Source organism: Corvus hawaiiensis, chromosome 16, assembly GCF_020740725.1.
Source record: "Corvus hawaiiensis isolate bCorHaw1 chromosome 16, bCorHaw1.pri.cur, whole genome shotgun sequence".
NCBI classification, from domain to species: Eukaryota; Metazoa; Chordata; class Aves; order Passeriformes; family Corvidae; genus Corvus; species Corvus hawaiiensis.
In genome coordinates, this window is record NC_063228.1 from 9,148,454 (window position 1) to 9,163,816 (window position 15,363).

Consider the following 15,363-nt stretch of genomic DNA (forward strand, 5'->3'; position numbering starts at 1 on the left):
TCAGTTCACTCTAGCAATTATTGCAACACTTAAATAGAAAATTTTGTTTTTTCACAGGCTAAGTATGTGAACTACAGATATAAGTTTTGGCTTAATTTATAGCTGCTACCAATCATTCCACTTATTAAACACCATCTCATAATTCAGTTTATAAGCAAAACTATGGGAAATCAGAAAAAGCAGCTCTCTCTGTTACGAACAATGAAATGGAAAAAAATTCTTGTGAATGAAAATTGATCTACAGGTTTTAAGGGAGGAGCTTGTTTAGTTTGTTTGGGTTTTTTAATCAGACCACTGTAACACCACAGTGGTGTCACATTGCAGCTCCATTAAAAGGAGGAAACAAATTGCATACCCCTCCTAAAAACTGCAGTTAGTAAAGGAGAAATCACATACAGACCTTCAAGTTTAGTGTTCTTCTGATTTGGTTAAAAGAGAGCATTTGGAAAGCATTTAAAAATGAGAATATGCATAGAAAAGAAGTTACTCCAGCAATTTACAAGAAAACACTGAAAGACATTTCAAGAGTTCACAAGGAAGTACAGTCACAGTGTTCTTAGTAAATATTTTCCTTAATTCCACCTCTAGTATTCAATAAGGTGTGGCATAGAACAATTGTGCATTGAAATTTTAAGACCTACCAGTATTTGCTGATGGTGGGATCAAACAGTTCAAAAACAGAGGAACTCATGAGGAATTTCTCCACACAATTTTAGGTTTCATTAGCAATAATATGAATCTTTTGCCAGGTAGTTTGTTAGTATTTTATAAAGCCTTGAAGTACTTGTTAATCAACAGGGTTTCTTTTGGTCATGTTCCCTCCCTCAAATGCTTCAGCATTAGGAAAATAATTTCCAACATCACTGGACTAAAAATGCCTCTTGCAAGAGTCACTATATTACATCATTTGTACCTACGAAGAATGTACTGGTATGCCAACATCACTGGTGTCATCTACTTATAAAATCTCAGATTCCAGGTTATTTCAAAATAACAATGAAACTTTACAAGAGACACCGTAAATTGTGTATTTACACTATAAATAACTTCTACTACATTTGCAGCTTTGCGTCAATACTTTAATACAGACATCTTAAAAGCACCCTTACAAACAAAAGTATTGCACTGGCATTATAAAAATTCACAGTAAGTTTAACTTCCAGACCTTGGTAAAAAACAGTGCAAGAGCTTTTCATTGTGCAAGAGCTTTTTATCCAAACCTTCCAGGTTATTAAAAATAATAATAATTAAAACAAAACAAAACCAACTATATGACAAGCTGCAGTGATTTTTCAGCAAAGCAGGTTAAATTCTTTTTTAGTTCTCACTTCTTAAAGAGATTTTGTGGGATCTTTCTTTGCCATTTCGAAGTATATCCAGTCCAACACTGAAGTAGGTGTGTTTGGCAGAGATACAGCTCCACATGTCCATTTTATGGAGAGTCCACAATGCTTGCAGAGATTATTCCACAATAAGAGAATCCTATTGCTTTGAGTAGGGAATCTCTTTTCATCATTTGCAGCACTTCCCCCCACTTTTTGGGGCAGTAACGTCAGTAGTTGTGTCTTCAACAGATCCTGAAGATAAAACATTAAGAAAATGTTACTCCAAAATAGTCTTAGAACAGCCATATAACTCTAAAGTGTTACTTAAGATCAATCTTAAAAGTACTTTTCCTCATGTTTAACAGCCAGTTGGGACCCAAAGGAAAGATCCATCAAGTCACCAGCCCATCTCCAACAGTGGCCAAGTGTGATGTCTCAATAAAGACATAAGAATATGGCACACAAGTAACAACTCCTCAGGATATCATCTCAACTGCCACTTACTGCCCCAGGACTTCCTGAGCCAAACATATTATCTTTACATCTCTTCTGCTTTTTCCTTTGGATTTTTGAATCAGTAAATTTTTACCTGTCCCACTGTCCCATGTCAAATAATCCCACACTTCAATTGCATAGCCTGTGACAGTTTGTTTTTTCCTGCTTTGCCTTGGGAGGCATGCACTTCATACCTTTCCCATACTGACCGTATAGACTTCTAGAACGCTTTATACTCTGCGTCTCTTTTCAGGCTTGAGGATCCTAATCTACTTGTTATTCCTTTAATAGAAGCATTCCATAACCTGAGAATTCTCACCTTTCTCAACTATATAATTTTTATGATAGGAAATCAGAACAAAATGCAGCGTTCCTTTAATAACTTGAGGAAGTTAATGCTCAAGAAGGTTTCCAAATGGCCAGTACAGTGAAGGGGGTTGGGGTTTTTTTGGTTTGGTTTTTCATTTGTTTGTTTTTGAATGTATGTGTGTGTGTGGTGGTGGTGGTATTTTTCCTCCTTGTCCAGACAATATCTGCCCAAACATGTTTAACCTGTTTGGTTAAGTTCATAAATATCTCCAGATGGGGAGAGGATTTGGTCTATCAGCAAGGAATGATCTGATTCAGACAGCTGTTTACGAGAAACTCCGAAGTACTTTAGATGAACATACTTCAAAAGGGAACTCTGAATTGTCTTTGAAGGTGAAACCATTTGTTATGCTTTGTTTCACCTTGCAAGTAAAATCATAGAGAGTTTATGTTACAATATGTAACATAACTGCTATTCACTCCCTCTGTTCTGGTTCCTTCTGAATTACCATTACTGAAGTTTGTTTACTGTAGCAACTGAAGCTGCTATTTACTTGGGATATCTTGTCCTAAATCATTTTATCATTTTATGTATATATGTATATGTGTGTATATATATATATCCCTATAGGACATATAAATCTAATTACTTAGAATAAATCTTAGAAATAAGACTTGAAATGTTTCAAAATAATGAGTAACTTTCACTGCTAGAAGTTCATTACAACAGAATACAGATCCATGTGCACATATTGCATCTACAGAGAGAGCAGATTATCTACTGAGCTCAATACCTGCAATTACCATGATCTTTAGATGAAAATGTTATGCATAGTCATTTATAAATATGAATCTTTCCCTGCAAATACAGACCTGTCAATTTTAGAGCCATTTCAGAAAAAAAAGTCTGAAAATAGAATGACTAATTTTCAACAGCCTGTTTTCTAATTGCAGGCATAGTTAATAATAAACTAAAGAGCAGTAACTAATCTTTGGAAGTTGTATTGCTGCTTTTCTTTCCTGCCTTCTGCAAGTTTTTTATTAAGCAATAATTACCTGTACTCAATCTCCCTGCTGTTAAAACTTCCTTTCATGAAAAATTTCATGGCTTTCATGCAAGAAGGCGATTTCCACATGAACTTTTCTGTAAATCAACAGTGTCTTCAGATTTTAATTTCAAGGAGCAGCAGAAAAAGCTGATCTTGCACATAGTGAATCAGAACACTGTTTAGAATCCTTGAACAGTTCAAACACTTGGTACAAAACAGTGTTTAAAGTTGCTTCAGTAGAGGATTTTACATAGTGAAGTGAAAGCTTGACTTTTTTTCCTCACACACATTTTCAAGGCATTAAGCATGCTTTTCTTCCTAAATGAACATGCCATATAAATGAACCCACTGGGGATATTTTGAAAAGCTTGATGTTCTTCAACCATGCTTTGAAATAGGACCTAGATAGTTCCTTTACACATCAGATATTATCACATCTTTTCTAGATGACTGAGGTTCAAGACAAGTAGTTTAACTGATTTATGAATTTATGGGTTTCAACCTCTTACCTACAACTCTGCCCCCAAGTTAAATACAAGTTAGCATTTCACCTTTCTTGTTCTCTAAGGAAGCAACATTTCATGGTGCTAAAGAGGAGGCTTCCCTTCCCAAGAGTTTATGTGGGGTAGTAGTTAATGGCCATTTCTGGCAGCATTTGATTACTGTGAGGACCAGTTCAGAGTGCCATGGCTCCTGTGCTGCTCTCTGACAGCAGCTCTCTGCATGCCAGCTCCACCACACTCCCCGGGCTTTATTCCTGCTCTCCTTTTCCCTTCTTAGACGGCTACAGGAAGCGTCTTCCCTGCCTAATCACATTTGTGCAATCTTTACCATTCCTTTTTTTTCCCGCCTGAGCTGAGAAAGACACCACACTTTTCTCTTAAGAAGCGTCAGCTGCGAGCAGGCGGTGTAACACAGCAAGTGTTAAACTGAATCTCGGGCAGGAGAGCTCTCCCAAGCTCTAGCCAAAGTTAAAACTCACAGCCGGATTCGCCTCGCTGTCCGTCCCGGGGCCCGTCGCGGCTCTCACCTGCCGGGGTCGGCGTGGCGGCCGCGGGGGCCCCCGGCGCGCTGCAGCTCCAGGTCCGCGGGGCGGGCGGGGGCGAGCGCGGCGGTGAGGCGGAGGCTGAGGCCGTGCACCAGCCGCCGAAGCAGCGTGTCCTCGCGGCCCTTGGGCGCCGACAGCCCCACGTCGTCCCGCAGCTCCTCGGGCGGCACCTCCAGGTTACCCGCGTACCAGAACACCCACCAGACGAGGCTGAGGAAGATGCCGATGCCGCCCGCGTAGATGAGCAGGTCGGAGAAGAACACGTCGGCGAACACGCCGGCCAGCAGCACCGCCAGCCCCAGCGCGTCGAAGGCCAGCGCCAGCCAGAAGGCGGCCACGCAGCGGCCCAGCCCGCCCGGGGCCGCCATCGGGAGCGGCGCCACCGCCGCCTCGGGCCGCACACACCTGAGGGCAGGGCCGGGCCGCGCCCTCCCACCCGAGGGCAGGTGAAGGGCACGCCCCCCGCACCTGAGGGGCCGCCCAGGCCGCGCCCCCCGCACACCTCAGGGCAAGCCCGGGCCGCGCCTTGTCCCCTCCCGCACCTGCGCGCAGGGGAAGGCGGGCACACGCCGCCCCCACCGGCCCCGCAGAGCCCCCAGACCGCCGCGGTGGGACTCGAAGGCTGATCTGTAGCGACCGATGGTATTTGGGAGCTGAGGGCTCCTTGGGAGTGGTGCACACTGACCTCTTTTTACATTCCCAAGTCCTCAGGCACAAGAACTGTGTTTAGATGTAGGATCTCCTGTGCCTGCTCTCACAAGAGCCTTATATCTAACACCCTATTTAACGATGGCTTAGCCACTGTTCCAGTAACTAGAAATATCAAGCCAACAGGAACTATGACCAGGCCTAATAGCATAGGCACTTTCCACATTTTTGTGGAGGGACAGAGTGCCAAGAATGATGCTGCTGAGGAAGACTCCTCCTCCAGTGACAGTGAGTGCTGTTGGTTTACTGGGATTACAGATTCAATTCCTATAATAGCATTTGGTTCACAAAATAGTTGAAAAGTTTCAAAAAGTTAGGGTAGCAAAAGGGTCAAGAAAAGTTGCCACCACAGATGAAGCAGAATATTTTCATATTCATTAGTGTTTATCACATTTTATTTAGCACCCGCTTGCTTTGTAGGTAGCCAGTACCTTGATATGAGGATGTCCTAAAAAGGAGATGTGGTAGGGTTTTTCGAATGATAAATGAGGCTGGTTACCTCCTATTGATTAATACTGTCTCTTACCACCTTTTTCCTATTTGGAGTTTTTAGCACTAGGACTTTTCAACACAAATCTGCCTTGTATTCTCACTCTGTGGAGGGCAGACAAGTGATCATACAGAGAACAATTGGGCAGTTCTGTAAAATTGCAAATATATCACCTTTCAGTCCTAAGTATGTATTTTTCATGCCTTTACTGGATGAGTTCACTTGGCTGGCACAACTGAAATTCACATAGCCTTTGGCTTTTCTCAGATGGAAGAACAACGGTTCCGTGACCATCATGCAGGAATACTCTCAACAGTTCTGGTAGCAAAAAAAAAGCCCAAAACTGAAGGTAAGATTTTCCCTGGTGTTGCAAAGTATATATGGTTAAAGGAAAATTGTCTTGTGCCTTTTTAACTCACCAATACCCTAGGTAAAAACAGCTAAAAATTAGAATGTTTGGCTTGGTACCAGGCTGCTAACTTGAATATCTACAGTAAGACCAATAGCTGCCAACCTGTCTTTATTATACTGAACAATTTTTTAAACGATAGCAGCTATTTCACTTTTAAAAGCACACGTAAATTGCTGCTCTTGGCATCCATGCTTCTTGCTTCAGAAAGATGGCACTTATTCAAGTATTTTTCAGCCTTTTTTCCCCTAAGATAGCCCCATCTCTGCCCTTTGACACTTGAAAAATTTGAGTGTTTTTGGTTTGGGCCAGGAAAAGATAAAAGGTGATGGGGCCTTTAAGACAGTGAGTATATTTGTACAAGCTTGTACATTAGAAGGAAACCACTGAATCATTACAGATCGTGGTGGAAAAAAAAGCTCTTGGGATGAGATTTCTTAAGAAGGCATTTTACTTCATCAATAAATTTGTTTACTGAAAATACACCACTGAATGATGATATAAAATGTGTTACAACAGACAACGTTCATGCTGACTGTGGCACGCGCACCTTTTTGGGTGCCTGCTTCGGTGATTTTGAAGACTTCCTGGCTGACTGCATTGACTTGCCAGCTTTGGGTGTTGCAAAAGACTTTGCATCAGGTTTTTTTGGAGTCTTTTTCATGTCTTTTTCTTTTATTGTTTCCTTTGGTTTGCTGATCTGCTTGGCTTTTTTGTCTTTTGATGACGTTTGCAAGTCTGCACACTCTTCTGTAACCTCAGGTTTTGATTTTGGAGTCTCCACCACTACAGACTGTCTCTTTCTCTTACCAAGGGGTGTTTTGGTTTTCTTGCCCAAATTGTCACCTTTTTCTGGACTTGGTTCCATTTTCTGTATTTAACACAAACAAAAAAATTACCATTCCACCCAAAAAACATATTTCCTGTTTTTCAGGAAGAAGGATCAGTGAAAACCATTACAAAATGACAAACACTTTCAGCTGAATTGCGCCCTAATCTACTTGAAGAGTACTAACAGATACTGTTCCCTAAGGAGCAATGAACAATTTAAACTCTTCAAAATCTTTAGTTTTAACTGAAATGTGAGTTTCTCAATATTACTTAATAATTACCTTCAGGTCAGCTGAACTTGTTGTTTGTATAGGCACTAGTTGTGGAATTTCTTCATCATCATGATCACCTGGTTCTTGGACTATTTCTACTTTTTCTTTTATCACAGGCTCCTGGGTACCAGCAGCAGCTTTACTTTCTGTTGTCACAGTGACTTGACTTGAATTCAGTTTTTTAGCTGTCTTCTTTGCTTTTTTGGGTTTTGCCTTCTAGAAGTAATCAGAAGTACATCTCAGACAAATCCCCATACCATCTCTAAATGTATAATTGTTTTAATGTGGTTAAAAATTAGATGGTATAGCAACATTAAAGAGTCTTGTTCAATAGACCTGGACTAATCAACCATATGTAAAATATGAAAAAATGCATTGCAAGCAGAAGGTTATTATAAATAACTCACAACTATATTAATGTCAGATTACAGTCCTTAAGTTAAATATTCATGGTCCAAATTCATTTCAGACAAATGAACACAAGCAGAACTCATTACAAAGGAGTAGCCAACTATTATATTTTTGATGAGTATGAGCTCCCCCTACATATACAAATATACGAGCTTGAGAATTATTCAGATGCCACTGATTAACCAATAAATAACAGATGCATGATCTGAATCCACATATACGTTAATGAGTGTACTTTTGGAAGGCAAATAGGGATAAACAATACTGGCAAAGTTCTAAGAATGAATCTCAGCTCCCTTCAGTTTACGTCTAGAAACACTTTATTTATTTCCAGTTTGCTTTAAAACCTATAAGGGAGTTTTCATAATTTCATTATTATTACTGAGTATTTGAAGCACTGAGACAGGAATGCCTAACCAGTTTTAGCCATAGAAGCCTGGGATCAATTGCTATTACAGTTAAATGCCACATTACAATGCAAAGAAGGAAGACAAAGAACTAGCTGCACCAATTCAATTTATGCAAAGTTTGAAGAAATTTCATTTACCTTTACTTCGCTTTTCTTGAGAGATGGCTGTTTGTCAAGCTCATCCAGGTTGGAGATATTTGCAGTATATATTGGGAGTGCAACTGACTTAAGTGTTTTGAGGTGAAGAATTTTTACATTTTTCCATTTCTGCAAAAACAAAATCAGTATATTACGTAAAAATAAGGCAGAAGTATGAACCTATTTGTCTGTAAGTCAGTCAATCAGCAGTACCTTTGGTAACTTGTTATCAATCACTTTTGCTGCTGCAAGGATGTTCTCAAGTATCTCATCCACTTTCATCCCAGTGTGACCTATACGTGCTGTACTGAAAGAAGAGAAGGATAATCTGTATATGTGGGCAAATAAACTTATTTCAAGTTGCTTGTTTAGTTTAGGCATACCCAGAAATGCAAAAAGCCCAGTCATCTGCAATCAGCTTAATGTTCATAAAGGAAGGATGGCTATTGCAGAAATCTTCTGTGATAACAGAATAGATTCATATGTATTCATCTTCCCATATTTGGATATGCAACTTCTGCCTTACATTACAAAGCATTACTAACAATTTAGATCCTTTTAGATATACAATACATGAAAAAAAATCTTATTAGAACGGAGTATTTTGGAAATAGAAAAGTATTACTCAATTAGATTAAGATTGTACATGCTCTTTGACAGTGACAGGTGCCTAGAAATTCCTTAGGTAAAAGGAAAAAGAGAAAAAAAGCCCCAGCTTAACAGTAAAACTTTAATAGAACTACTAAATTAATTATACAGGTTAAGATTCAAAACATGCCCTATTTGGAATGGTGACCCTTAACATCTTTTATTCACATATTAAAGGAATAAAAATAACTCACTTGAAATTCCTACAGTTAAGGTAGAACCACCCTTCAAGTGATGTATTAATCGATTTGTACTTACTAACAGCACCCTTTGCTGTTAACTGGAAGTGTAGTCCCTTGGATATGTTTTTCTAGTTCCTTGGCAAGATTTTTGGCTTTCAGGTTTACAGATAAAGGTGCCCTAAAACAGAAAGGGAGAGGAGTAAAAAAAGGAAACAGTTAGAATACCTGGAACAATACCAATTTCCCTGTTACTAAGAAGAATTTGACCTTAAAAAAGATAATGCAAAAATAGATTTACAAAGTTTAAAGACCTACTTTTTCTTTTCATAGAAGTGTTTTCCTAGATGTGAGGGCAAAAGCCTTCTAATTCGGTCATCAGACAGAAAGAGATCAAATCTGTTCAGGAGGCGCCGCTTCGCTTCGAACATTTTATACTCCTTTTTGAGGGTTTTGTAGGAGATGATCTGCAATGCAAGCACCAGTTTAGTCCCCACTGCTGAAAATGCAACCAGAAATGCTTCTCAGAACTGCACAGATTAAGGCTGCATAACTGATAGTCTATCACAGTGCATTATTTTAGAATGCTGAAGACAATCAAAAAGTATCCATTTCCTACTGTTTTTAGAATCAAACAATATGGATCTCTTGCATAGAAGCTGAACATCACCAAACAGAACTTCAGTACATGAATAACATCTGAAGGAAGACTAAATATAACAGTAAGTTGTTTTACAATTTTGTTGCTGGTGGCATAAACAATCCAACCCAGCTGCAAAGGGTATAAATATTCAAACACTGTGAGTTTTTCCAGTTGGTTACTCAAACTAAATATTGAACATTTATCTAGAAATTTTATCTGATTATTAAAAATCCTGTTCCAAACTGAAGAAATTGTTCTGAGTAAACTTTGCATTTTAGAAACACCACAGTTTGAGTAGTCATAAAAATCTTACTAGAGAATGTGAATGAGAATTAGAATATTAAACAGCAGAAGGTAACAACTCTTTCTATTCTTTTTGGTGGTATAAAAGGAAAGAAATGACAGTACTGTATTATACCATCAAGGGCCTCTCTTACCTGGCTAATACTTCTGATCCCATTCTGGATTAAAAGTTTCTTGTACAGATTTTCAGTCTGTTCTGCTGATAAATTTGGTTCATCCTTTGTGAACAGGCAAATGTCAGCTGTTTCTGGTCGAATGCCATGGGGCAGTGGTCTACAATGAGAATATGAGATGCATAAAGAATGTCTAATAAGGGAAAGAAGTTTTCTCCAGAACTAGGACTACAACTGAGAGATCAGTACCCTTTAATAACACAGAGAAGTGCCTGTATTTAGACTCTGTTAACTACTAAATATTCTCAGTGGAACCTATACTTGATAAACATACAAAACTGGAAAAGTGAAACCGTGGAATACCACAGCTCCAGACACAAGGCAGAATACCTTGTCCTGCCAACAGCCCTTACCACACGGGTCCCAGGAGGAGGACCCTCCATGCTCCTCACCTTACGCCATGGCTACATCCAGTCATTAGACAAAACTTTGTAACACTCGGGCCCTGATAAATGGATGTAAACTTTCTCAATGTAGCACAGCTACAGTTTAAAAGGAGACTTCTAATTCATATTCAGGTTTGCTTACCACACGAAAGAAGTCTTACTAATGATTTGGTGGTGGTGGGTCAAGACACAGAAGTTGATCTATTTTCTCAAGCTTAAGGACTGAGAGGCACATACCCTGTAACTGGCAACCCACAGAATCAGTATTCTCCGTGCAAAAAGCTGGCACAGCCCAGCTTCCCGTTATACCAAAAGTACGGGTAAAGCAGCGTTCTGACCCCGCAGTTCTTAGTCACGGCACGGGAACTGCCAGGACAGGGCTGCGGCAGTCAAATTCCTTACGCTCAGAATCTGCAAAGTGCTCTTTTCCAAGCCAAAGGACACGAGCAACCCCTGTAACCACGCGGCCGGGTATCAATGCCTTACATTCGGATGACTTTTGCCACCTGCGGGACCTTCCAGACCGTCACCAAGAGATGGACGCTCTCGCTCTCGTTGAGGAGCAGCGCGTCTCCCTTGGCCTTGCGTCTGGAGAAAGCCACGAGAGCCTCCACCGCCTTCTTCACCTGCAACGGCACCACAGCGGCAGCAGCCGCACGTCAGGTCAAGCAAGTCAAGCCTGGCCCGGCCGCGCTCCCGCCCGCCCGGCTCCCCGCAGCCCCCGGCCGCAGGAGTTCCCGCCCGGCTCCCCGCAGTACCTGGGCACGGTCCAGGCGCTCCTTCCCGCTCGCCATGGTGCCGCCGCTGCCACGTGCGGCCTCCGCGCCTGCGTGCGCGTCGCTTTCCGGGGCACGACGGAGCTCGTCCGGGGCGGGGGAGGTCGGAGGGGCGGGTGCTGGAGTTCGCGGTGCTATTGGTGCTTTCCGCTCTTGCGCTCGGCCGCAGGCGTGCATCGGGCGCGGTGGTGCCCCGCGTGTGCGGGATGTGGCGGGCCCGTCCAGTCCTTGCAGGCAGCTTTGCCCCAGCAGGGTCACGGACTAACGGGGCTTGGAGCAGAGCGCCGGAGGCCGTCAGTCCATCTCGCTTCGGCACCAAGGCCAGCCAGAGGTCAGGCCGAGTTGCTCAGGGCTGTATCCACCGTGTCCTCACGGTGAAAAAAGTTTTGTCGTACTCACCTTGTTTTATTGATGGTGCTGTCCTGGTGCAACCCCGGATGCTGCTGGCCTTCTTTGCCTCCAGGGGTGGCTCATGTTTATCTGGCTATCCCCCGGGCACTTTCCAGTGTTGCCGCAAGGGGCTGCTCCTTCCCAAATGCAGGTTTGCATTTGCGTTTCTTGAGTATTGACAGGTTTGTGTTGCCAGATCTTTCCAGCCTGTACAGGTCCCTTTGTTCATGAGGATAGTGATTGGTCCCCTGCAAACTTTATGTGACCATGCTTCAGGTCACCGATAGAGATATTAAATAGAACATGTGCCAGGATAAATCTCCATTTGTTACTGGCCTTCGGGTGGAGTACGAGCCATTATTTCTGCCCTCCGAGCGAGCCCTGTTATCCAAACAGTCATTACCCATCTAGTTGGCCACCCACCACACCATTATGTTTAGGAAGAACTGAGCGTTGTCTTCAGATTCCTTCTCTGAAGACTATCCCTGATCGTACTTCATATATTACTGTCCTTTTGCACTGGAGTGCTGTCATAAGTTGCCTGCTTAGCCAGGCCAGTCTTCTGATAGATCTACTTGTCCTGAGTATCAGGAGGAACTTTTGTGTGATTGGAGGAGGTTGTCCTTAAAGACCTGCTGCCAGCTTTCCTGAGCTCCTTTGCCCTTCAGAGCTGTGCCCCATGGGATCCTGTCCACTGGTTCTCTGAATAAACCAGTGTCTGTCTCATGGAGTCCAAGGACTGTATTCTGCTGCTCATTTTCCTCATACACTGTCTTGAACATGGCTGTTTCCAGGTTACTACCATTGGGGCAACTGCTGATTATCACATGTCAAACCATTTCTTCCTCATGTGTGACTAATAAAGGAAGAACTGCTGCTCTCCTGTTCAGTTTAGAAATGCATTGAATGACTACATGGAAGTAGCTTAATTTTGGAATGCTTATTCCATTGAGTTCCATGCTGGATAAATACATTGTTCTGAGATAAAATCTAGCCTGGAATTATTTGGTCTCATTCTCATAGTGCTATGCGTGCCCTGGCAGCTTTGGGTTGTCTGCATTCATCACACAGGTAAGCTGCTGTCTGGGTAACACAGCTATGCATAACCAGGGCTTAAATATGCATGAAATTAGGAGTCTTAGTCATTCACTCTTCTCTAGATTTTTTTCCTGCTCTTTGCCTTTCTATTTATGGTTTTATTCCTTCTCATCAGATGCCATCCAACAAAATTTGTTGCTCCATCAATGCGGCCAGTGCAAAGAAAAACTAAAATACCCTAGTTTCTTGACAAGCTGCTTTATGTAGTGATTTATATTTTCTTTCTGCTGTTAGTGTCCTTGGAGCAATAGTGGAATAGTGGAATAGTTGATGGCATCAAGACTTGTCCATACTTAGTAAAGAACTATATGGACATACACTGATTTTAAAGAGTGAAAAAAAAAAATCCTGTAAGATGGAAGTTTTCCTTTTCTATTGTGTTATTTGAACAAAACCAAAACTAAACCAAAACAAAAAAGAAACCGGCTAAGAAAAAGAAAAGCTGTCCTTTGTTGCCATGTTGTTTGAAGTACTGATTAGAAAAATTACTGAAGGTGAGGAACACGCCAAAGAGGGCAGACTCATTAAATCCTTTTCAGTACTGGTGGAATTTCTGGATGTGATACTAGCTCTGGTGCTGTAGGTTCTGATAATTGTATTAGCCTTGCTTCTATCTTTGCACATTTTAGGGCAGTTATATTTTAATAAAACATCAACATATTAGTGTGACATGTTAAAACAAAATAGAAGAAGTCAGATGACTGGAACATCTCTCTGAAAATGAGCCACGCTAGTCTTGTAAGATATGATTGAACAGCAAGTTTGAAGACTGACTTTACTGGGTCAGTATAGCATTAATAGGATAAAAATAAAGGGACTATTATTAGTGACTCAAATTCGAATTTTTCACATACCAGTCTCATCCAAGTACTTTTTTCTGAACAATTTTAGGTCTGACATGACTAAATTTTACTAGATGTGGTTTAACTGACTTAGTCTAATAATTTTTTCTTGAAAGGTACTTGGCAAAGCTAACAGAGCTGTCTTGCAAAAATTAAGTTAATCTCTGAATAAGAAATATTTCAGTTTAATATAGCATGCAATGAATATAAACTACAAAAGAGTGCATTTTTAATTTAGCAATGTCATAAATTTACAGTTACTCCTACAAGGAAATCAGGTTTGTTACTTTGATCGGTGTTATTGCTGTACACTGTCCTGCTGTAGCTCTCAATTTAACTTTTTGGATCATGAAAGTATGTGTTTTTCTTTAAGTCATTTGTGTCACTTATTTAAATGCTAAGATTGAAAATAATTGCAAGACGTTCTAGCTCATTACTTATTTAAGATGTTTCTTTCTAAGCCTAATTTTATACTTTCACACAGCAAAAGGGATGTACAAGTAGCAGTTGTTTCTGCTGTAAAGACATCTTTGAGGTCTAAGATTATTCAGGTTTCAGTTTCAGTCTTGTGGTCCTCCAGACTGTTTGATGGCAATGCCAAAATCCCAGGTCTCTGTAAGTGTACTTGCAACAAAAACAGCACAAAGAATATGCAGAGATTAAAACAGGACTAAGAAGTGCCTTACTAAGAGAGCTCAGAAGAGAATCTCCCCTCTAGACCCAGAGTTCAAGCACTGTTTTCTTTAGACTGCATTCCTTTGCAATCCTAGAGTCAGCCTCCAGCTCTAACCTGACACAAGGCTTTGGTGCAAGTAATTCACATATAGCAAGAGGACTGTTCCAAAGGACAGAGGCCCCTGGCACTGAACAAAGTGCAAAGCTTTTGTATTATAATGCTTTGCCTCACATCCCTTCTAGAGGCTTAACAGACAACAGGAACACTGCTTCAAGTACCTTTTAGTCACCCAACATCTATCATGTCTCTTATTACTCTTATTCAGAAGTAATGTGGACTTTTTTGGGTGTATGGAACTGACAGGAGATATAGAAAAATTTACATTGGAAGTTGACAGTTTTCAAGAAGGAAGGCCAATGAAAGGATATGTATTATCAAAATAGTTATATATACACAGACAACAGATTTTGGGTTTGTTAGCATAAATTTCCATTTTATAGTAAGACTAGAATCCTTTCTAGTATTTCTTCAGAGGAAAAGTAGTATCTTGTCAGGTTTATAGTGCGATAAAATAAACACAAGGAAAGAAACAGGTTCACAATATAAAATCTTCAGTAGTAACTCCAGTTTTGTTGGTATATTTTTCTGTACCAAATCCTCTATAGGGTATACAAAAACAGCAGAGTAAGTAAGAGCCTTTAAGTACCAGTTCAGGAGGAAAACAGTCTTGTGTGGAGTACATGTCATCTGCTTTAACAGCGTCATTTCAACAGTCTGCAGTACGAACCGAAAAGCCAGAGGAATACAGAATCAAATACCTGGGACATTGAAACAATCTTTTTTTCATAGGTAATATTCAGTAATAAACACTTATAAAAACACATTTCTCATAATTAACATAATTTTTAATATATGGTGCCATAAGTAGTCTAAAATAGAGGTTCTTCATTGAGCAATTTTCACTGGGCTTTTTATGCCACTGAAAACAATCTGTAGAGGGGCATAAAAGTCACGACCAGCAAATAATCCCCGTGGATAAACCTCTTTCAAGCAGCTATTTTTCTTACAACACTATTACACCATCATCAATAGCTTGCTGTTCAGGAATACAATTTACTACCAGAGTAAGTGTCTCAGGAAACTGGTGTCATCACGTTTGTGGATCAGTTCCTGATTGTCTGCTAAGATGATCAAGGTAGCTGGAATGGTTTCAATAGACAGTTGATGGCAATGTTATTCAACTGATTGCTGTACCTCCCACTACTGTGCTTTACTTCTTGTAGCTTGCAGAAACAAGGAATTATTTTCCTGTTGCCAAATAATTAGTACTGCTGCACATTCAGATTTTTTTTTCA

The 15,363-nt window shown here is 40.7% G+C and overlaps 2 protein-coding genes across 4 annotated transcripts; both read right to left on the reverse strand.

Annotated features, from left to right (window-relative positions):
• Window positions 1-1,003: 1,003 nt before the first annotated feature.
• Window positions 1,004-6,178, reverse strand: LOC125334396 (transmembrane protein 238-like). 3 transcript variants are annotated; one of them, XM_048321213.1, is made up of 2 exons: window positions 4,213-6,178; window positions 1,004-1,577 (listed from the first exon to the last, which is right to left on the reverse strand). In XM_048321213.1, the coding sequence occupies exons 1-2, from the start codon at window positions 4,592-4,594 to the stop codon at window positions 1,513-1,515; spliced, it is 447 nt and encodes a 148-aa protein (XP_048177170.1). In that variant the 5' UTR covers window positions 4,595-6,178; the 3' UTR covers window positions 1,004-1,512. The 3 variants fall into 3 exon arrangements, with proteins under 3 accessions (XP_048177170.1, XP_048177171.1, XP_048177172.1); XM_048321214.1 differs by having other exon boundaries at window positions 4,209-6,178; XM_048321215.1 differs by having other exon boundaries at window positions 4,161-6,178.
• Window positions 6,179-6,266: 88 nt separating this feature from the next.
• RSL1D1 (ribosomal L1 domain containing 1) lies at window positions 6,267-11,194 on the reverse strand. Its single transcript, XM_048321212.1, has 9 exons — window positions 10,985-11,194; window positions 10,713-10,852; window positions 9,802-9,940; window positions 9,040-9,188; window positions 8,801-8,902; window positions 8,108-8,201; window positions 7,895-8,023; window positions 6,946-7,152; window positions 6,267-6,704 (listed from the first exon to the last, which is right to left on the reverse strand). Exons 1-9 carry the CDS (start codon window positions 11,177-11,179, stop codon window positions 6,360-6,362), a joined length of 1,500 nt encoding a protein of 499 aa, XP_048177169.1. The 5' UTR covers window positions 11,180-11,194; the 3' UTR covers window positions 6,267-6,359.
• Between the last annotated feature and the right edge of the window lie 4,169 nt (window positions 11,195-15,363).